Source organism: Lissotriton helveticus, chromosome 2_1 (assembly GCF_964261635.1).
Source record: "Lissotriton helveticus chromosome 2_1, aLisHel1.1, whole genome shotgun sequence".
Taxonomy (NCBI): Eukaryota; Metazoa; Chordata; class Amphibia; order Caudata; family Salamandridae; genus Lissotriton; species Lissotriton helveticus.
The window spans coordinates 1677767543-1677789250 of NC_136059.1; the positions used below are offsets into that span (position 1 = coordinate 1677767543).

Below are 21708 nucleotides of genomic sequence, written 5' to 3' on the forward strand. Positions count from 1 at the left end.
TCACGGTATATGTTTTTTGTCATTTTATGTTAAAACGTCATTTATTTGTTGTTTCACTGTATATATGCACAAAAAAATTTTTTCTCCTAAAGTGTGTATGGCTAAGAAATGAAGCTGAGAAATGAAGTTGATAGCAGTGTTTGTTCTGCTTTTTTTGAATATCTTTTTACGAACTGATTACTGATTGAAAAACATAAAGTGTTGTTTGGGTAAACTAATAAACTTTTGTTTACTCGCACATGAATCTGTGAGTGCCCTAATTAGCCCGGAGGCATAGGCAAATATTTGTATTTCATGATAGGTTTTAAGGCCTGTAGGGATTGTCGCAAGCAATTGTCTGTAACAGATCCTCATCAGGTGTGCCTGGGGTCGAGCCACGACTCCAAGGCCTGTGGAGACTACGCATCGATGAACCCAAAGTGCATCGGGCAATGCAAGACAAAACTCTACTTAGCCAATCATAAGAAGTTTTTGTATCTGAAAGAAACACATCTGAAAGAAACAGGTTAGTATTAGATTCCTTACCTTAGAATATCCCCAGGCGTCAGACTGGACCTGGAAACGTTTGCGTAGCAGTACCCTTGCGCGTCGGTAGGCGTCGTCTGCGGCTCCGTGTGCGTTGTTGGCGCCGGGATGACGTCGCTGGAGTACTTAGACGCCGCCCTCGCGCGCTGACATCAGTTTTTCTTTTTTCCGCGCCAGCAAGCGCCGATCCGGGAAAAAGTGGTACCATTAGTCAATCTTTGACTAAACTTTTTCGATCATTTTTGATCTTTCTTCGAAGTCGAACGACTCCGACGGTGCCGGTAGGGATGCCCGGGTTCAAACCCTGCATCGACTGCAGCCGACTGATGTCGGTAACCGACCCCCATCGCCGGTGTCTACATTGCCTGGAGCCCGACCACGATGACCAGTCATGCCCCGACTGCCGTGCCTTGATGTCGAAGGCTAGGCGGGAGCAGTCACGCAACGCCTCGAGCTCTGGCAGACGGCCCGCGCCGTTCGAGGTCTCGGTCCGGAAGGAGGTCGAGGGACCGGTCGCGGGGCCGAAGTCATCACAGCTCGGCGAGTCGTCACCACTCCTCGGGCTCCAAATCCTCAGGTAAGAGGCACAAGAAGTCGAAGAAGTGAAATCGCTCTTCTTTTAAACCCCTCCCGGCTCCGGGCGACCCTTGCTTCCTGTCCACCCACCCCACTCCCAAGAGCCTGGTCATACAGGCCTCCAATTCCCAGACCGCATTCCCGACAGCTCCCCCCGACCGGGAATCCAAGAGGTACGAATAGTGTGGTAAGAAGATGTTCTCCTCACTGAGTTTGGTGTTGCGGTCAGTTATTACCGCGTGCCTCTTGGGCCGTTATTCCCACTCTCTGTGAGACACGGTCGCGGACGTGCTGCCACAATGTCCGGAGGAGGCCCGGTCTAAATTCGCCCAAGCCCTTGCGGAGGGTCGAGATGCGGCACGGTATTCCATCTGATATGGGCAGGATACAACGGACTCGCTAGGCAGAGCGATGGCAACAACGGTGGTGATTCGTCGCCACGCCTGGCTGAGGTCCGCCAACTTTTCAGCTGATGTCCAAAACACCCTTATGGACATGCCGTTTGATGGCCGTCGCCTCTTTGGCGATGTGAGAAGTTGGCCTGATATATGATGCTCACTAGTTCTAGTGATCACCTTGTATCAGTCCAACAACCCTTATGGTGATTGGTTGTAAGTCAACCTTATAGACCAACTATCCTAATGGTAGCATGGACAAAGCAGTCTTAGGCTAAACTCTTTTGGCATGTGAAGCCAGCTGTTTTACCACATATAACCCCTTGAATACCAGATGAAAGAACACCACACAGGTTGTTATGAAAATAAACACTATATTTATTAATAACACCTCTGAATTCTTTATGAGGTCAGAGGGCTAAGCACATGACAATCTCTTAGGAAAAATACGATAAGTTGCACAAAATTACAATGGTGCCCTAGGGGCACGACAAACCATATACTAAGTAAATGGTATAAGTAGAACGATAGAAGGAATGGAGCTGTCCAGAGGCTGTAGGATCGCTGGGACTACACTATCCTAACCTTAGGTAAGTAACAGGAGGCCCACGGGACGCGTGTGCAGAGTGTGAACTCACACGCGAGATGCGGAACAAAGTCAATGGACAGTACAGTTTACGAAAAAGGTGAGTACGGACAGTATTTACTATCTAGGACTAAAACGACTGGAAATCTGGACACTAGGAGAGTTAATCTACCCTTGAGCACCGAAATGCTCTTGTTACCTCGCCCACGGGCTGCGGGTGCATAGGTGTCAAAGTGTGTCGGGTTTCCGAGTCAAAGTCAATGGAGCCTTGAAGAAAGATGCTGCAGGCGACCAGGAGGATGACATCCGGTGCGATCCACGGGTGGATCGAGGAAGAAGAGGACCTGAAAGCAGAGGGGACAGTGTTCAAAGTCACTAGCCAGTGACCGGTGTGGAACCAGGAGGGAACCACATGCTGTTGTCGCGATCATGTGAAGAGTGGACGCTTGTCTCTGCAGCCACGTGGACCAGAAGGTATCTTCGACGACCAGGATGGAGGCACGAGCTGTCCCACGCAGGCTCTCGCTGTCAGCGGTGTCGGATCCGGATTTGGAGTCAACAGGCCTTGGCAAAGTAAACCCACGTGCTGAGTGGAAACGGTGTCTGGAGTGGACCAGGAGGGTCCGGGGTGCTCCTCTTTTGGAAGGGAGCAAGGGCCAGTCTGGAGCAACCAGACCAGCAGTGTAGATTTCTTGGATCGTTGTCTAGGAGGTCACTAGCCAGCCGGCAAGTGACCAGACAACGTGTGGAGCAGCAACCAGGCAAAAGGGCCCCGCGCAGATCTCGTGGATGCTGGAGGGCTGGTCTTCGGTGCAGGAGCTGCTCGGGGCTGGGGCTTCTCAATCCCCAAAGCACTTTCTCGAGGATACCTCTGAAGTCGTGCTGGAAGCAAAGTGCAGTCTCTTCAAGATGGCCGGTCCCACGTTTCTCGTCGCACCCACGGATCTCAGCTGTGCTGCAGATGTAGGTGGAGGTCGGAGAGGTCTGGAAGTCCGGATCTCGTCGGGCTCTGAAGTCTGGTTCCTGCAGAAAGGACGACAAAGTGAACCGCTAGGACGCTTGATGGTGCCTGCAGTTGCAGGGTGGACACTCCTTGCCCACAAGGGGGATTCTTCAGTCTTCTGTGGAGCAGAACGTCAAAGTCAGAGTTTCTTCTTGTAGAGTTTCAATTCAGGATAATCTAATTTGGAATGGGACCAGCTCCTACCTTTATTCTCCTAAAGGGGGATGTACTGTGACTAGGTCCCTCCCATGGGTGGGACCAGGAAGGGGGGTGGTTACACCCCCTATCCTTCGTCCGGTTTCGCGCCAGAGCTGGGGCTGGAGTGCCCCAGCAACTGGTTTGGACCGGTGTATGCACAGGGCACCTTGTGTGCCTCAGGCATGTGTCATTCCTTTCAGGCCTGTCCTACCTAATACACAAAATCCTGTCTGGGGTGGTGCTAGCACCTCCCAAGGCAGGAAACCCTTTGTCCAGGCCTCCCTCGCTGGAAGGACTACCAGCAGCAGGAGGTCAGACTTGTGTCTGTGGTGGCAGCATCCATTTTGTGATGCTAAGGCTCGAGTTAACTTTAACTGGGGTTCAGTTACATACATGTCGTGTCCTTCTAAAAGGGTGGAATGCTACCCCCGTCGCCAGAACTGGCGAGGGGATAGTATTCCAATTCGTATGACACTTTACTCGACATGTTTTGATAATGCTATACCAAAGTTAGCAATAACCGCGAGGATTATAATGCACTTAAGAGTATATGGTATAGCGTTATCATGGAACAGCTATTAGGACTTGGTTCTGCAAGCTGCAGACAGGCTCAGCTCATGCCAGAACACCATCTCACATAATTCCAAGCACTCTGCCTTCAGGATTGATAAGGCCTGCCATAGGAGTGACTGATAGGAGTATATGTGTCCATTTTGGGGTTAGATATAGGTATACTATATCTACAGCAAAGGGTGATTACACCACCTTGCCCCAGCTGTCTGACCAGCCAGTTGTGTCTGTTTAGATGGCCAGCCAGGGGTGGCATAATACATGCTTCAGCCCCTGGTAGGCCTTGGGTTCACCTATGCCCTGGGTACCTATGGTACACTGTAAAGGGGCTGATAAGGTGTCCCAATACCAATTGGTAAATGCACCTAAAGTACATGGATGTCAATTTAGAGAGAGAACAGCTAGGCTGTGGGTCTGATTAGCAGGCCCACAGCCAGGGAAAGTCGTAAACCAGTGAAGCAAAAATCTGGGGTGACCATAGGATTGCAGACCCTACTCTCCTACAGGCGACATGGCAGACAGTGCGCTTGAGCGCTTTAAGGACTCCAGGGCTACGGCCAAGTCCTTGGGCCTCTCTGCCCCGCTCCAGCAAAGGGCTGCCTTTTGCTCCTTTCGTGGCCAAGGAAGGGGCGCCCCCACACGTCCTGCCAGCCACGGGCAGCAGAATAACATCCAGCACGGTGGCGGACGTAGTAACCGCCGTGGCGGTGCCCGGGGACAACGGCGAGGCCAGTCCACATAACCCCCGCAGCATCCGCCTCAAAGCCCTCCTAGTCCGAGCTTTCAGGCCCACAGGACGCCAGTGAGGGGCAGGGTTCGCCATCACCTCCTTCACTGGCGCACCATCACTTCGGACAGGTGGGTGCTGAAAATCATCCAAAGGGGCTACTCCCTCCCCTTCGAGGCGACCCCTCCAGCCATGCCACCGCAGTACCACCGCGTGTCGGGATCACTTGAAACTTCGGCGATAGGAAGTTACGGCCCTCTTGGCCAAGGGGGCCATCGAGCACGTTCCTGGGCCAGAATTAGGGTGTGGTTGCTACTCCCACTACTTTCTGGTACCCAAGAATGGCAAACGGGCCTACGCCCTATCTTGGACCTACGGAGCGTCAACGGCTTCCTCCGGAAGGAGAAGTTCAAAATGCTGACACTGGCTCAGGTGTTAGCTGCCCTGGACCCAGAAGACTGGATGGTAGCGTTGGACTTGCAGGATGCTTATTTCCACATCCCTGTCCTGCCGGCCCACCGGCGCTACCTGCGGTTCACGGTTGGCCACGAGCACTTTCAGTATACCGTGCTCCTCTTCGGCCTTACCAGCACCCCACGGGTGTTCACAAAGGTGATGGCGGTGGTCGCAGCTCATCTGCGCAGGTTGGGGGTTTCAGTCTTTCCCTACCTCGACGACTGGTTGTTGAAGGCGGGCTCGCCCCAGACAGTCATCAGCCACCTCCAGACTACGGCAGATCTCCTGCACCAGCTGGGGTTCTCCATCAATGTGCCAAAGTCACACCTGTGCCCCTCTCAGAAGCTCCTCTTCATCGGAGCGGTTCTCGACTCGGCGCGGTTTCGGGTTTATCCCAGGTCTCGGTCAGGTTGACGCTGTGGCTTCTGGGGCTGATGGCCTCCTGCTTCCTACTGGTGCATCACGCCAGGTGGCGGATGCGGGCTCTGCAGTGGGACCTGAAGTTTCAGTGGGCCCAGCATCAGGGCAACCTGGCCGACCACGTCCTCATCTCGGAGGGCACTGCGAGACAGCTGCAGTTGTGGCTCACGGACCGCGATTGGGTCAGCGGCAGATCCCTCTCCCTTCTCCAACCGGAAAACGTAGTTGTGACGGTCGCGTCCCACCAGGGCTGGGGACGCCACATGGGAGAGGCGGAGATCAGAGGCCTCTGGTCTCCGGCGGAGGCCCGGCTCCACATCAACCTGTTGGAGTTACGGGCGATTCGTCTAGCACTGAAGGCATTCCTCCCCTCTGTCCGGGGGATTGTAGTGCAGGTGTTCACGGACAACACCACCGCCATGTGGTACTGCAACAAACAGGGCGGGGTGGAGTCGTGGACCCTTTGCCAGGAGGCTCTGCGCCTTTGGCAATGGCTGGAACGCCAGGGCGTGACTCTGGTGGCTCAACACCTGGCAGGATCTCTGAACGCCAGGGCGGACGAGCTCAGCCGTCGGTGCATGATGGATCACGAATGGCGTCTGAACTCGGACGTGGTGTGAGGCCTCTTTCAGCAAAGGGGAGAGCCTTGGTTAGATCTATTTGCCACCGAAGAGAACGCGCAATGTCATCAGTTCTGCGCGTTGGAATTTCCAAGGCGGCACTCGCTCGGAGACGCTTTTCGTCGCGAGTGGAGTTGCGGTCTATTCTACGCCTTTCCGCCTATACCACTTCTGCCCAGAGTGCTGAAGAAGATCAAGCGCGACTGGGCCCAAGTCATCCTTGTGGCTCCGGACTGGGCACGAAGGTACTGGTATCCAGAACTACTCAGTATGTCAGTCGATCCCCCGGTTCGTCTGCCTCTTCAGGAGGACCTCCTGTCGCAGTAACAGGGGACGGTCCTCCACCCGATCCTGTCCAGTCTCCACCTCCATGCTTGGAGATTGAGCGGCGACAGTTGAGGCCATTTGGCTTGCCTCCTGAAGTCTGTAACGTCATTCTGGCAGCCAGGCGTCCCTCCACGAAGTCGGTATACGCCTGTAGGTGGAACAGATTTGTGGCATGGTGCACAGCAAAGGCTGTGGATCCTCTTGCTGCCCCTCTCTCTGAGGTTCTGCTCCTCCTTCTTTCTGCCCTTTTAGCCTTTCTGAGGCTGCCTGATCAACCTTCTTTGTTCAAGTCCCCTATCGTAAATAGATTTCTACAGGGCATCACAAACACATTCCCTCCTGTTCCGTTTGTGATGCCTCAGTGGGACTTGAACATGGTTCTTACGTTCCTGATGTGCGCTCCCTTTGAGCCACTTCACAACTGTAGTCCCCGCCTTCTTACTTTGAAGACTGCTTTCCTGGTTGCCATCACTTCTGAGTGAGCTCCAGGCCCTTTCTTGTACTCCATCTTTCCTTTCTGTCCATCCGGACAAAGTGGTGTTGCGTACTAAGCCATCTTTCCTGCCCAAGGTTGTCACGGCCTTCCACATCGGGCAGTCTATCACCTTGCCAACCTTCTTTCCGCCACCGCACCCCTCTAAAGAGGAGGAGCGGCTCCACCGTCTGGACCCAAAATGTGAGCTCTCATTCTACTTGGATCGCACACGCCAGTTCCGGGTGGATGACCAACTCTTTGTTGGTTACGTGGGCGCTAAGAAGGGGAAAGCGGTGCACAAGAGGACCATCTCCCGGTGGATCATCTTGTGTATCCAGGCATGTTACTCCTTGGCTAAAAAGGAGCCCCCTGTTGGATTGCAGGCTCATTCCACCCGAGCCCTGGCGACTACAACTGCCCTGGGCCGGGGGGTGCACTTACAAGACATCTGTCAGGCAGCTACGTGGGCATCGCTGCACACGTTTGCAAGACACTACTGCCTGGACAGCCAAGTCCGGAGGGATGGCTTCTTTGGCCGTTCTGTCCTCCAGGACTTTCTGGTGTGATTATTGGTTCGCAGACCCACCACCGGGGGTTGGTATTGCTGGGGTATCTATTCTAAGGTAAGGAATCTAATACTAACGTGTCTCTTTCAGATGCACAAGTTACTACTTGTGTAACGATATATCTGTAAGAGACATTAGTTAGTATTAGATTCCTTACCGACCCACCCATCCTCCCCGTTCTGCGAACCGATATCTAGGGTTAGGGTTACCCCCTTTCAGGGCCCTAGTTTCAATGGCACCAGTGTTGGTTTTTAACATGGCTCAGCGCTTCTGGCGCGGAAAAGCTGTGTCTAAGAACTGACGTCAGCACGCGGAGGCGGCGTCTAAGTACTCCGACGACGTCATCACGGCGCCGACGACGGACGCGGAGCAGCAGACTACGCCTACCGACACGCAAGGGTACTGCTACGCAAAGAATTTCCGGATCCAGTATGACGCCTGGGGAAATTATAAGGTAAGGAATATAATACTAACTAATGTCTCTTACAGATATATCGTTACACAAGTAGTAACTTGTGCCTCCGGGTGAAGGGGGGAGACTGTCTCCGTACTGGCAGGGTGGCTGCTCAGGACTCTGCTCTGTTCTTTCTTCTGCCCCTCTCTTTGGATACTGCAGTGTTGCACTGCTCCTTATGGTGTCGCTTGGCTCCATTCCTTTTTTCTACTCTTTCGCACACAAAGTTTTTTATTGGTGGCTCCGCGTTGCGGCGCAGATAACTTCCCCGAAGAAAATTGACATAGGCGCGCCGGGGTGGGACTTATGTGACCTCGCTGACGTCACGTACGTGGACGACACCTGGGCGGAGTTGCTTGATGCCGCCCCCAGCGCGCAGGGATGCTCTGGCAAAATGTTCTGGATCCAGTCTCAAGCCTGGGGATAATTCTACGTGAAGGAATTTGCGGCTATAATCGTTTCTACCAGATACATCGTTACCAAAGGTAAGTAACTCATACTTCTCTACTCTTACAGCAATCCTTACCCCAACATACCCATGCTTCAACCCTGCAGTTCCACAGTCAGTTGCCCACGTACAGATGTTTCTGACTCTACCCTTGATTTCAGTGGGAGAAGCTCTGAGACTTCTTGGCATATTTGCCTCCTGTTCGTCGACTGTGCTAAGCGGAAAATGTTGGTTCTGCAGCGGGATATGAAGTTTGTGTGCCAGCACCTTGGTAGACAGTGGGAAAATCTGCAATTATATAGTATTCAATAGGAGCGTTACTGAATGTAAGTAACTTGTTCATTAATCTTCTTGCACTAGTTTACTTGCCTTATTATTAGATGTATCTTGTCCTCTATTGCAAACCCTACTTAAAGGTTTTATTCCTATTTAGAAATCACAAGTAAAAATTCAAAATCTTGAACATGAATTGAATGGCGCCCAGCATGATGCAAAGGAAAACGAGAAGAAAGCAACTTCACTAGAAAAGCAACTTGCTTTTGAGCTAAATAATCTTCAGACTAAATTAGGTGATAGAGAGCAGAACCTTAAAGCTGCATTGTCTGAGATACAAGCTCTGCAGGTATGTTATGCTATTTATGCTTTTGACTTGGAAAAACTGGTCTTTTCCCTAACTTTTGCCAGAAGAAGACAGTCAATGTAATTTTTTTAAATCTACTCTGTCCTGCATTAACCTTTGAAACCCTGTTAGACTTGTTGAAGTAATAGAACCTGTGCCTTATAGTTTAATGGTTTGTGTTTCTATTGAGACTCGCCACATTCCTACCTGCTTGTATCCCCCTGGGTACCTCTGCTCGCTCAGTTGCTTCTTGCCAGTTGATCAACTTCTTACCAACTTTCTTGATCTATTCAGCTGAATTGATCTAAAGACCTACCATTTTGTTTTATTATCGGGCACTTATTTGTTAATCAATTCCCTGTTAGTCACGGGCATTACCCTCCAAATGCAATGCTTTTGACATAATTCTAGGTGTGACCGATTACATCTGAAATCACATCACTATGGATACAGTATAATTTCCTAGTTTGGGTATGTTACTTATTGATATCATGATATTGATAATACGACAGGAACCCATTAAAACTGTCACCATATAAAGTCAATGTATTAGCAATGTGGTCTTTGCACTGCTTTGGTTTGTTGTTGTTTTAGGCAGAAGTACTACCCTTACTTGTGGGGTACAGTTGTCTTTGGGAGAAAATAGAAACACTGTATAGTAAGAATTTTGTGAATCCCTAACAGATTCCAGAACTTTCCCACAAAGAAATGCAAGAAAAACCCATTATTTTAGTCAATGTCTGATGTTAGTACAACAACCTTGGTAAGAAAATGTAGTGGGATCCACAAAAGTCACACCACCCTGGGCACCACTAGGTATCTACGTTATTATAAATGGTTTGGTTTGATAGGTTGAAAGGTTAGCTTAAAAACTCTAGTCACAATGTACATTAAGTCACAATTGACTCCGTTTGGGTGCAGTGTCAAACATTTCTTCACACGTAGAGCAAACCTTGCAGAATAATTGTAGTCAGAAGAAGAGTCAATGGTGTATCTGAAAGAGACATGTTAGTGATAGACTCCTTACCTTAGACTATCCCCAGGCGTCAGACTGGATCCGGAAAGTTTTTCATCAGCAGTACTCCTGCGCGTCGGAAGGTGGCGTTGTGCGGCTGTGCTTACGGCGCAGGCATTGTATGCCCCAAGATGACGTCACTGAGACTACTTAGGCACCACCCATGCACGCTGACGTCAGTTCTTTCTTTTTCCGCACCAGCAAGCCCAGATAGTTTAGAGCACGTACCCTAGTCACTTTATGACTAACTTTTTTGAGACTTTTGTCTCTACTTCTTTTGAGTCTTTGACTCCTGGTGCCACGTAGGAATGCCTGGGTTTAAATCCTGCGGGGCTTGTCGCCGTACGATGTCGGTGGCCGACCCCGTTGCGTCTGTCTCTACACTCTGGAGCGCGACCATGACCCCCGGTCGTGTTCCGACAGTCTGGCCATGGCTCCGAAGACTTTGCGGGAGCGGTCCCGAAAGCTGCTGGAGGCCCGGCAGTTGTCTCCGTGCCGTTCGAAGTCCCAGGGGTCGCTCGAGGGACCGACCTCGGAGCCATCACCATCGCTCCTTAGAGTCGTAGTCGTCACACTCTGAATCGGGTAAGAGACGTAATAAGAAAGTCGAAGAAGCGTTTGCGCTCTCCGATGCCCCCCCCCCCCGGTCGGTCTCCAGACAAGGGGACAAGGGGTACTTCCCCTGCGGCTCCGTTGGAGCCTATGAGTTCTGCGGCCTACCCACCTTATCCGGGTCCGTCGGCGACTCCGGCCCAGGTGCAAGATTTTTTTGCTGCCATGGACCACCTTTTCAGACCTCAGGCTCCTGCCACCGCGCCTTCTGGCCCCTGTGTCCCAGCTGAGGGCCCTTCCTTGCCGCCGGCTCTGGATCCACAGTGTCCTCTGCCGGCGGCCCCGGCACCTCCCGCGACTCGGTTCCCGGTGCCGCAATGGGTCCCATTCGTCCCACCTCCGCCCTTGCCCGGGTTTCCGGACAATTTTGCTCCGGGTTGGGACCCTAATTGGGAGATGGAGCCGGATCGGCGTAGTTCCCGGTGCCGTTGGACCATTTAGGTTTAGGTTTGTTTATTGTACAGTTAATAAAAACTCACAATGTAAAAACATATAGATGTATGAAAGAAAAAACATGGTTACAGTTAAAATATAATATCGAGTGGACTCGCTCATTAAGATCATAAAAGTCACTATATGTTTTGGTAAAGGCCATACAAATTAAGGTATCAAAGTACTCCGAGGGGTTCAGCTTTGGCTTGGCTAGTGCTTTAGGTGAGCCATGTGGCTGTTTAATGAGTCTTCTAGCCAGTATATCGAAGAATTTTGTTAGTCTACAGTTTAGCGAAGTCTCTTCAGGGTTAAAACACAGCATCCCAGCCTGCCTGCAACTTGTTATGCCCTTCTGGTTCCATAGGACCCTAAGTAGGGATCCCCTTATGTCCATGAGGTTTGTACAGATACAAATGATGTGAATAAGGTCCTCTTTTCCTGATGAGCAGAGTTGCCAACAGTTTGCTGAGCTTTCCCTTTTCCAAGGTGCCAAATGAGGTAGTATGGGTATGATGCCAAGGCGCTTGTTTAAAAACTTGTTTTTTGTTGTACCATTTGTATTCCTCTGTCCCTCCCCCACCGCAGCAGCCTGTGCCACTGGCAGTGGAGGAGGGAGACGACTGGGAGGGGTCTGAGGACCCTCTTGCACGGCAGTGCGAGTCTGAATAGGAGTGGGCGGAGGAGTCGGAGGATGCAGGTGGCCTTGACCTCTCCTCTGAGCCTGATTTTCTGTCTCCTCCTGCTGGCCTGGAGGAGGGCGCTACATATACTGTGGTGCTACGTAGAGCAGCTGAGGCCATTGACCTTGATCTGCCTACTGTCACTCTCAAGAAAAACCTCCTCACTGAAGTTCTTCAGCCGGTTCTATGGAGCCTCTGCTTCCGTTCAATGAGGTGTTAACAGATGTTTTGATGGGCACGTGGTCTAGACCAGCCACAGGGGTCCCTTTGGATAAGAACGTGGCCAGGCATCATCGCCCGGCACCGGGTGACCTTGCCTTTTTAACGAACCACCAGAGAGCCTGGTCATCAAGGCCTCTACTTCCCGAAGCGCATTTCCTACCGCCCCGCCGTATAAGGAATCAAAGAAGCTGGAGCAGTTTGGCAATAAATTGTTTTCGTGTGCCAGCTTAGGGCTGAGGTCGGTGAACACTGCATGCCTCTTGGGCCGCTACTCTCACGCTGTGTGGGACATGGTGATACCAAAGGGGATGATGGACGGAGCGTTTGAGCAAATCAAACACTCACCCCCAGGCAACTGATCTGGGTTTAATCCATCACCATTCTTTAGCTCACTCCACCACCCCAGTTTAGACATGGCCATATGCAAATCAGTCTGACCCTGTGCCTCATGAGACCAGTACAGCCCGAACTAATAAAGCGGTGTCTTCCCTGGACCGGAAACAAGCATCCTGGGACCGGTTTCAGATTCATAGTCCTCATCAGCCAGGCTATCTTGAAACCAGTGGAGTGTGAGCAAGGGACCCACGTCTGGGCATACCCTGCCAACTTAGGGCGAACAAAGCGATACCAAAGGGTATCTGGTGGCGCAGACACTGCCCCAGTGTCCAGAGGAATTTTAGGCGGTACTTTCCCAAGCTGTTGCTGAGGGAAAAACCGCTGCAAAGTTTGCCATCTGGTGTGGACTCGACACTGCAGACTGTCTGGGTAGGGCGATCTAAACGACAGTGTTCCTCTGTCGCACGCCTGGCTGCGGTCCACTGGATTTTCAGGGGATGTTCAGAGTTCCCTCATGGATTTGATGGGACTCGCCTGTTTGGTGATAAGGCAGACAGTGCGCTGGAGCGTCTTAAGGACTCTCAGGCTACTTCCAAGTCCTTGGGTCTCTCCATCAAGCGCCCGGCCACGTCTGCTTTTCGTTACTTTTGTGACCACGGAAGGGGCGCCCCAACACGTTCGTTCAGCCAGAAGCCTGCGCAGAACCAACCTCAGTGCGGATGTGGTGGCCGCTGTGGCGGCACAGGGGGCCAGCTTGCGGGTCAGTCCAACTCCTTCCTGCAGCATCCGCCTCAAAGCCTTCCTAGTTCAAGCTTTGGGGTGCACCCTACGCCGGTGGGTGGCAGAATTCAACATCACCTCCCCCACTGTCGTTCTGTCACCTCGGACAGGTGGGTGCTGCAAATCGTCCGAAGGGGCTACTTCCTCCCTTTCGAGTCTACGGACCCCCCCCCCCACCATGCCAACTGTGTTCCACCACATGTCGGGGATCACTTTGCGCTTCTCCAACAGGAAGTCACAGCCCCCTTGGCCAAGAGGGCCATCAAGCGCATTCCCGGGCCAGAAGTAGGACGTGGTTGTTATTCCCACTACTTTCTGGTCCCCAGAAAGGAGAAAGGGGGCCGGCGCCCATCTTGGAACTCGGGAACATCAATCGCTTTCTCCGGAAGGAGAAGTTCAAGATGTTGACTCTGTATCAGGTCTTGACTGCCCTCGACCCTGGAAACTGGATGATAGCGTTGGACTTGCAGGACGTATATTTTCTTATTCCCCTTCCTGCCAGCCCACCGGTGACACCTGCGGTTCACGGTAGGCCAAGAGCATTTTCAGTTTGCCTAGTTCCCCTTCGGCCTTACCAGTACCCCTCTGGTGTTCACGAAGGTGATGGCGGTGGTTGCAGCTCATCTGCGCAGATCAGGGGTTTCAGTCTTCCCCTATCTCGACGACTGGTTGTTGAAGGCGGGTTCGCCCCAGACAGTCGTTTACCACCTCCAGACTACGGCCGATCTCCTGCACTTGCTGGAGTTCTCCATCAACGTGCGGAAGTCACACCTGAGTCCCTCCCATCGGCTCCTCTTCATCGGAGCGGTTCTGGACTCGGCGCAGTTTAGGGTTTATCCTCCCGAGCAGCGGGTTGGGGATATTCAGGCTCGGATTCCGATCTTTCAGCCTTTATCCTGGGTTTCGGTCAGGCTGACGCTGCGGCTCCTGGGGCTGATGGCCTTCTGCATCCTGCTTGTACATCACGCCAGATGGGGGATGAGGGCTATGCAGTGGGACCTGAAGTTCCAGTGGGCACAGCATCAGGGTAACCTGTCCAACCACGTCCTGATCTGAGTCGCTTTCAGTGGTGGCTCACGGACCACAATTCGGTCAGTGGCAGATCCCTCTACCTTCCCCAACCGGAGCACACAGTGGTGACAGATGCGTCCCTCCTGGGATGGGGGGGGCACATGGGAGAGGCGGAGATCAGAGGCCTCTGGTCTCCGGCGGAGTACCAGTTCCATATCGACCTTCTGGAGCTGCAGGCCATGTGGTACTGCAACATACATGGCGGGGTGGGGTCGTGGACCCTTTGTCAGGAGGCTCTGCACCTCTGGCAATGGTGGAACACCAGGGCGTCACCCAGGTGGTTCAACACCTGGCAGGTTCCCTGACCGCCAGGGCGGATAAACTCAGCCGCAGGTGCATGATGGATCAGGAATGGCGTCTGAATTCGGACGTGGCGCAAGGTCTCTTTCAGCAGTGGGGAGAGCCTTGGTTAGATCTATTCGCTACCGAAGAGAACGCGCAATGTCATCAGTTCTGCGTGTTGGAATTTCCAAGGCGGCACTTGCTCGGAGACTCTTTTCTTCGCGAGTGGAGCTGCGGTCTGTTGTACGCCTTTCCACCTATACCACTTCTGCCCAGAGTGCTGAAGAAGATCAGGCGAGACCGGGCCCAAGTCATCCTTGTGGCTCCGGACTGGGCGCGAAGATTCTGGTATCCCGAGCTACTCAGCATGTCAGTCGATCCCCCGATTCGCCTGCCTCTTCAGAAGGACCTTCTGTCGCAGCAGCAGCGTACTGTCCTCCACCCGAACCTGTCCAGTCTCCACCTCCATGCTTGGAGATTGAGCGGCGACAGTTGAGGCCATTTGACTTGCCTCCTGAAGTCTGTGATGTGATTCTGGCAGCCAGGCGTCCCTCCACAAAAACAGTATACGCCTGCAGGTGGAACCAATTTGTGGCATGGTGCACAGCAAAGGCTGTGGACTCATTCTCTGCCCCCCTTTCAGAGGTTCTCCTCTTCCTTCTGTCTCTTACCCAGCAGGGCTCTGCTCTGGGCACTCTCAAGGGCTACCTCTCGGCCATTTCGGCCTTCTTAAGGCTTCCTGATCAGCCTTCTCTTTTCAAATCCCCTGTTGTAAATAGATTCTTGAAAGGCATCACACACGTTTCCTCCTGTTCCCTTCGTGTTGCCTCAGTGGGACTTGAATCTTGTTCTGACATATCTGATGTGCGCTCCCTTTGAGCCACTTCATAACTGTCCTCTTCGTCTGCTGACTCTTAAAACTGCTTTCCTGGTTGCCATCAGCTCTGCCAGGAGAGTGGGTGATCTCCAGGCTCTATCTTCAAAACCTCTTTTCCTCTCTGTCCATCCGGACAAAGTTGTTCTGAGGACTCGTCCTTCTTTCCTGCCCAAGATAGTCACAACCTTTCACATCGGGCAGTCCATCACCTTGCCCACCTTCTTTCCGCCTCTGCATCCTTCAAAGGAAGAAGAGGGTCCACCGTCTGGACCCAAAACGTGCGCTCTCCTTCTATCTAGATCGCACTCACCAGTTCCGGATGGATGACCAGCTCTTTGTTGGTTACGTGTGCGCTAAGAAGGGACGGACGGTGCACATGCGGACCATCTCTCGGTGGGTCGTCTTGTGCATCAAGGTTTGCTACTCCTTGGCGAAAAAGGAGCCTATCTATTGGGCTGCGCGCCCATTCTACTCGGGCCATGGTGGCTACTACTGCCCTGGGTCGGGGAGTCCCCTTGCAGGACATCTGTCAGGCAGCTACGTGGGCCTTGCTGCACACGTTTGCTAGGCACTACTGCCTGGACAGCCAAGTCCGGAGATGGCTTTTTCGGCCGTTCTGTTCTCCAGGACTTTCTGGTGTTATCTTGGTTCGCAGACCCCCCACCGGGGTTGGTATTGCTGGGGTATCTATTCTAAGGTTAGGAATCTATCTCTACGTGTTTCTTTCAGATGCACAAGTTACTTACCTTCGGTAACTATCCGTAAGAAACATTAGTAGTGGTAGATTTCTTCTCCCCCCCCCCCCATCCTACCTGTTCTGCGAACTGATTTCTAGGGTTAAGATTATCCCTTTTAGGGCCCTCGTATCTTGGCACCAGTGGTCAGTATCGTGCATGGCTCTGCGTTCCTGGCACGGAAAGCCGTGTACAGAACTGATGTCAGCGTGCGCGTCTAAGTAGCTCTAGCGACGTTATCGTGGTACCAACGACGCATGCGGAGCCACACAACAACGCCTACCGACACGCAGGGGTACTGCTGACAAAAAAACTTTCCGGATCCAGTCTGACGCCTGGAGGTAATTCTAAGGTAAGGAATCTATCACTACTAATGTTTCTTACAGATATATCGTTACCGAAGGTAAGTAACTTGTGCCCCATGTCTTCCCTGGACCGGAAACACGCATCCTGGGACCGGTTCCTGGCTAATCGGCGGCCAGGCTAGCTTGAATCCAGTGGCAAAGTAAGCAAGGGACCCACGTCTGGGCATACCGTGCCAACTTAGGGCGAACAAAGTAAAACAAAAGGGGATGATGGACGGAGTGTTGAACATTGCAAGCACCCGCCCCCCGTCAACTGATCTGGGTTTAATCCATCATCATTCTTTAGCTCACTCCGCCACCCCAGTTCAGAATGGACCATATGCAAATCAGTATGACCCTGTGCCTCATGGGAACAGTCCAGCCCGAACTGCCAATACATGTCTTCCCTGGACCGGAAACAAGCATCCTGGGACCTGTTCCTGGCTAATCGGCCATCATCAGCCAGGCTAGCTTGAATCCAGTGGCAAAGTGAGCAAGAGACCCACGTCTGGGCATACCCTGCCAACTTAGGGCGAACAAAGCCAAACCAAAGGGGATGATGGATGGAGTGTTCAACATTCCAAGCACTCGCCCTCAGTCAACTGATCTGGGTTTAATCCATCATCATCATTCTTTAGCTCACTCCGCCACCCCAGTTCAGACATGGCCATATGCAATTCAGTCTGACCCGGTGCCTCATGGGAGAGGAGCAAGACCACTGATTTGTGCAACCCTGAACAGAGCCGGAAATAGTAGGCTTGCTTGCTCTTTCCACTCAAGCGGCAATTATTGTGGTGGAACGGAGAGCGGGTGAGTCATAGGGCAGATTGACAGAGTGCCAATTAAAATGTAAGTATAACACATTTAAAAATGTCATTTCAAAGTGCATTTGTATAAAATAGTTAAGAGGCAAGAGAGGTGCTGCTATTTGCCCGCGTGTCCGAAAAGAACAATGAATAAACTAATGCCAGCATGATGTGAGCATCTGTATAGGACAGTGTCATGTCCAAAATCCAAAGGAGACCAGTCACACCACCTGCAAGAGTTTCCATATCCAATCTGGCACCTGGGATATTCACAATGTGAAGAATCCTTGCTTGGAGTACCCACTAGAAAGAGCATTAACGAACGTTGAATGACCTACTAGTTTGAACCTTGTCACTATCTGAAAGAGACACGTTAGTGATAGATTCCTTACCTAAGAATATCCCCAGGCGTCAGACTGGATCCGGAAAGTTTTTCTGCTTAGCAGCACCCCTGCTTGCCAGTAGGTGGCGTCCGTCACTGGCGTCGCAGGCGCCGAGATGACCACGGAGAGTGCTAAGGCGCCACCAATGCGCGCGGACGTCCGTTATTTCTTTTTCTGCGCCAAAAGCGCAGATCCGGATTGAGCACGTACCTCGGTCATTTTTTGACCACTTTTTGAGAATTTTGTCTCCTCGTCTTGTTTCCCGGTGCACGTAGGGATGCCCTGCTTTAAGTCTTGTGGGTCATGCTGCTGTAATATGTCGATGGTGGACCCCCATGATGTCTGCCTCTACTGCCTGGAGACCGACCATGACTCCTGAGACTGTCGAGCCATGGCCACGAAGGCGTTGCGAGAGAGCCGCCGGAAGTTGCTGTAGGCCCGGCACTCCTCTCACCGCCACTCTGGGTCTGGAGGCCATTCGCAGGATGGTTTGCGGGACCGGAACAGTCGCTCCTTGGGCTCTAAGTCTTCACCTTCAAATTCCGGTAAGCGACGCCATAAGAAGTCGAAGAAGCGTGGTTTCTCTCTGACATCCCCCCGTCGCTCCTCGGAGGCGGATGAAGGGGACAGGGGCTCCTCCTCTGCGGTTCCTCCGGAGCCTGGGAGTCCCATGGACCGCCTTTTTAGGCCTCAGACTCCAGCCGGTGCGCCTGCGGGCCCCGCGGTCCCATGTCCAGATTTACCGCCTCTGGCCCCGGAGCCCCTGGATCCAGCGCTCTTGGCCACGGCACAACAAGGTGCAGTGCTGCCGGCTCTGGCGCTGCCCTTGGCACCGGCCCCTGCGTCTACTGTCGCCGCACTGGGTGCCGTTTATCCCACCCCTGCCCCGGTTCCTGGACCATTTTTTTCTGGCCTGGGATGCGGCACTAGCGCGTCCCCGGCTGGCGCTGATACCGGTGCCGCTTCCGGTGCCGCTGACCCCCTCTCCGGCTCCGGTCCTGCCACCGCGGCCGACTCCTTATACCCCGGAGCCAGACTAGGACTGGGACGGCACCGAGGACCCCCTTGCGCGGCAATATAACTACAAGCAGGATTGGGTAGATGACCGTCAAGATGCGGGTGAACTTGATGTGTATTCTGACCCGGGGTCTGCCTCCCCTCCGCCTACTATGGAGGAGGACGCTTCCTACACTAAGGTGTTACTACAGGCTGCGAAGTCTCTCCATCTCGACCTCCCTACGGTGGCCCTTAAGACCAACCTCCTTACGGAGGTGCTCCAGACAGCGCTTAAGTCGTCAGAGCCGCTGCTCCCTTTCAATGAGGCCCTTACCGAAGTCCTCTTGGGTAGTTGCTTGCGGCCGGCCTCAGGCGCACCATTGGATAAGAACGTCGCTAGGCATCATCGCCCAGCGCCTGGTGGTCCTGCCTTCTTGACCACTCACCCCACTTCTGAGAGCCGGGTCATTCAGTCCTCCACTTCGCAGAGTGCCTTTCCCACAGCTAGGCTAGGTAAGGACTCTAAGAGGCTGGACCAATATGGCAAGAGATTGTTCTCCTCAGCCAGCTTGGGGTTGCGGTCGGTTAACACTGCCTGCTTGTTTGGCCGCTACTCACGTGGTGTGGGAGTCGGTAGCCGAGGTCTTGCCTCAGTGTTCTGAAGAGGTCCAGGCTGTTCTTTTCCGAGCGGTTGCGGAGGGCAAGGATGCGGCGAAGTTTGCCATCAAGTGTGATCTGAACTCCGCTGATTCGCTGGGTAAGGCGATTTCCACGACTCTGGCGTTGAGGTGCCATGCCTGGTTGCCATCTACCGGGTTTTCGCTCATGGACATGCCCTTTGAAGGCTCTCGCCTCTTTAGTGACCAGACTGACAATGCCCTGGAGCGTTTTAAAGACTCTCGGGCCACAGCCAAGTCTTTAAGTCTTTCCACGAAGAGCCCTGCCACGTCTGGGTTTCGTTCCTTTCTTGGCCAGGGTAAGACCACCCAAGCACGCTCCTACTAAGCCTGTGCAGAACCAGCCCCAATGTGACCGCGGCTGTGGCTTCTGCAGGGGTGGGGCTGGTAACCAGCAGGTGGGTCAGTCCACTTTCACCCCCTCTGCTTTCGCCTCTAATCCTTCCTAATCCGAGCTTCAGGGAGCACCCCACGCCGGTGGGTGGCAGTGTACGTCACCACCTCCACCACTGGCGTGAAATTACCTCGGACAAGTGGGTGCTGCAGATAATCTGCCATAGTTATTCGCTCCCCTTTCTGTCCCCCCCCCCCCCCCCTCCAGCCATGCCACCTCGGTTCCACCGGCTGTTGGGGGATCATTTGGCTCTGCTCAGTCAGGAAGTCACGGCCCTCCTGGCCAAGGGGGCCATTGAGTGTGTTCCCGATCAGGAAGTAGGGAGTGGTTGTTACTCCCACTGCTTCCTGGTCCCCAAGAAGGACAAGGGGGTCTTCACCCCATCTTGGACTTCCGAGACGTAAATCGCTTGCTCCGGAAGGAGAAGTTCAAGATGCTGACTCTGGCTTAGGTCCTGGCTGCCCTTGACCCTGGAGACTGGATGGTGGCGTTGGACTTGCAGGACGCTTATTTTCACAACCCCGGCCGACCGGTGCTACCTGCGGTTCACGGTAGGCCAGGAGCATATTCAGTTTGCTGTGCTCCCCTTCGGCCGTACCAGTGCCCCTCGGTGTTCACGAAAGTGATGGCGGTGGTCGCAGTCATCAGCGCAGGTCAGGGGTGTCAGTCTTCCCCTACCTCCAGACTACGGCTGACCTCCATTTGCTGGGGTTCTCCATCAACGGGCCGAAGTCGCACCTGAGCCCCTCTCAGAAGCTCCCTTTCATCGGGCTGTTCTGGATTCAACGCTGTTTCGGGTCTATCCTCCCGAGCAGCTAGTCCGGGATATTCAGGCTGTGATTCCACTCTTTCGACCTCTTTCTTGGGTTTCAGTCAGGATGACCCTCCGGCTTCTGGGCCTGATAGTCTCCTGCATCCTGCTGGTGACACATGCAAGGTGGCATATGTGGGCTCTGCAGTGGGACCTAAAGTTCCAGTGGGCACAGCATCAGGGCAACCTGGCCGATCACGTCCCAATCTCGGAGGGCGCTGCGCGACAGTTGCAGTGGTGGCTCACAAATCGAGTTTGGGTCAGTGGCAGATCCCTCTCCCTTCCCCAACCGGCGCACACAGTGGTGACAGATAAGTCCCTCCTGGGATGGGGAGGCCACATGGGAGAGGCGTAGATCAGAGGCCTCTGGTCTCCGGCGTAGTCCCGGCTCCATATCAACATTCTGGAGCTGCGGGGATCCGGCTTCCACTGAAGGCATTCTTTCCCTCGGAAGTGTAGTGCAGGTGTTCACGGACAACACCACCGTCATGTGGTTTTGCGACAAACAGGGCGGGTTGGGGTCCTGGACCCTATGTCAGGAGGCTCTGGACGTGGCTGGAACATCAAGGCATTACCTTGGTGGTTTAACACCTGGCAAGTTCTCTGAAAGCCAGGGCGGACGAACTCAGACGCCGGTGCTTGATGGATAACGAATGGCGTCTGCACTTGGACATGGCGCAGGGTCTCTTTTGTGAGAAGTTGGCCTGGTATATGATGTTCACTATTCTAGTGAGCACCTTGCACCAGTCCAAACAACCCTTATGGTGATGGTTGTAAAGTCAACCTTATAGACCAGCTATCCTAGAGGTAGCGTGGACAGAACAGTCTTAGGCTAAAAGACTCTTGAGGGCGTGTAAAGCGAGCTGTTTTACCATATGTAACCCCTTGAATACCAAGTGAAAGGACATCACACAGGATATATATAAAATATATATGTATTTATTTACTAACACACTCCTCTGAACTCTTTTTGAGATCAGAGGCAAAGCACATAACAAGTTACACTTAGAAATACTTTTTATTTTTTTTGTTTGAATATGTTTATTGCATTTTGTCATTGTACAACATTACACATATGCAGTCATATCGAATAAAAGGCGCTGTTACATAAGGTATTGAGTCCCAGGCTTTGTGGACCATCTCACCCTCGTGGAGGTATGGTAGGAAGGAGCAAACTAAACGGGTGCACAGTGAAACAGCATGACAAATTTGTATAGCACCAGCTTTTGTGTGATACATCGATGTTCAGTAGTGGCAGTGCCCAAGGTTGGTGCAAAGAACTTCAGTATTG

The 21708-nt window shown here is 52.9% G+C and overlaps 1 protein-coding gene across 1 annotated transcript in view; it reads left to right on the forward strand.

The window, feature by feature from the left end:
• Positions 1-21708, forward strand: part of LOC144818836 (uncharacterized) — a 1999126-nt gene that overhangs the window by 1777741 nt on the left and 199677 nt on the right. Inside the window, 1 exon segment of the mRNA XM_078676624.1 lies at positions 8780-8968. Coding sequence (XP_078532750.1) covers positions 8780-8968 — 189 coding nt within the window.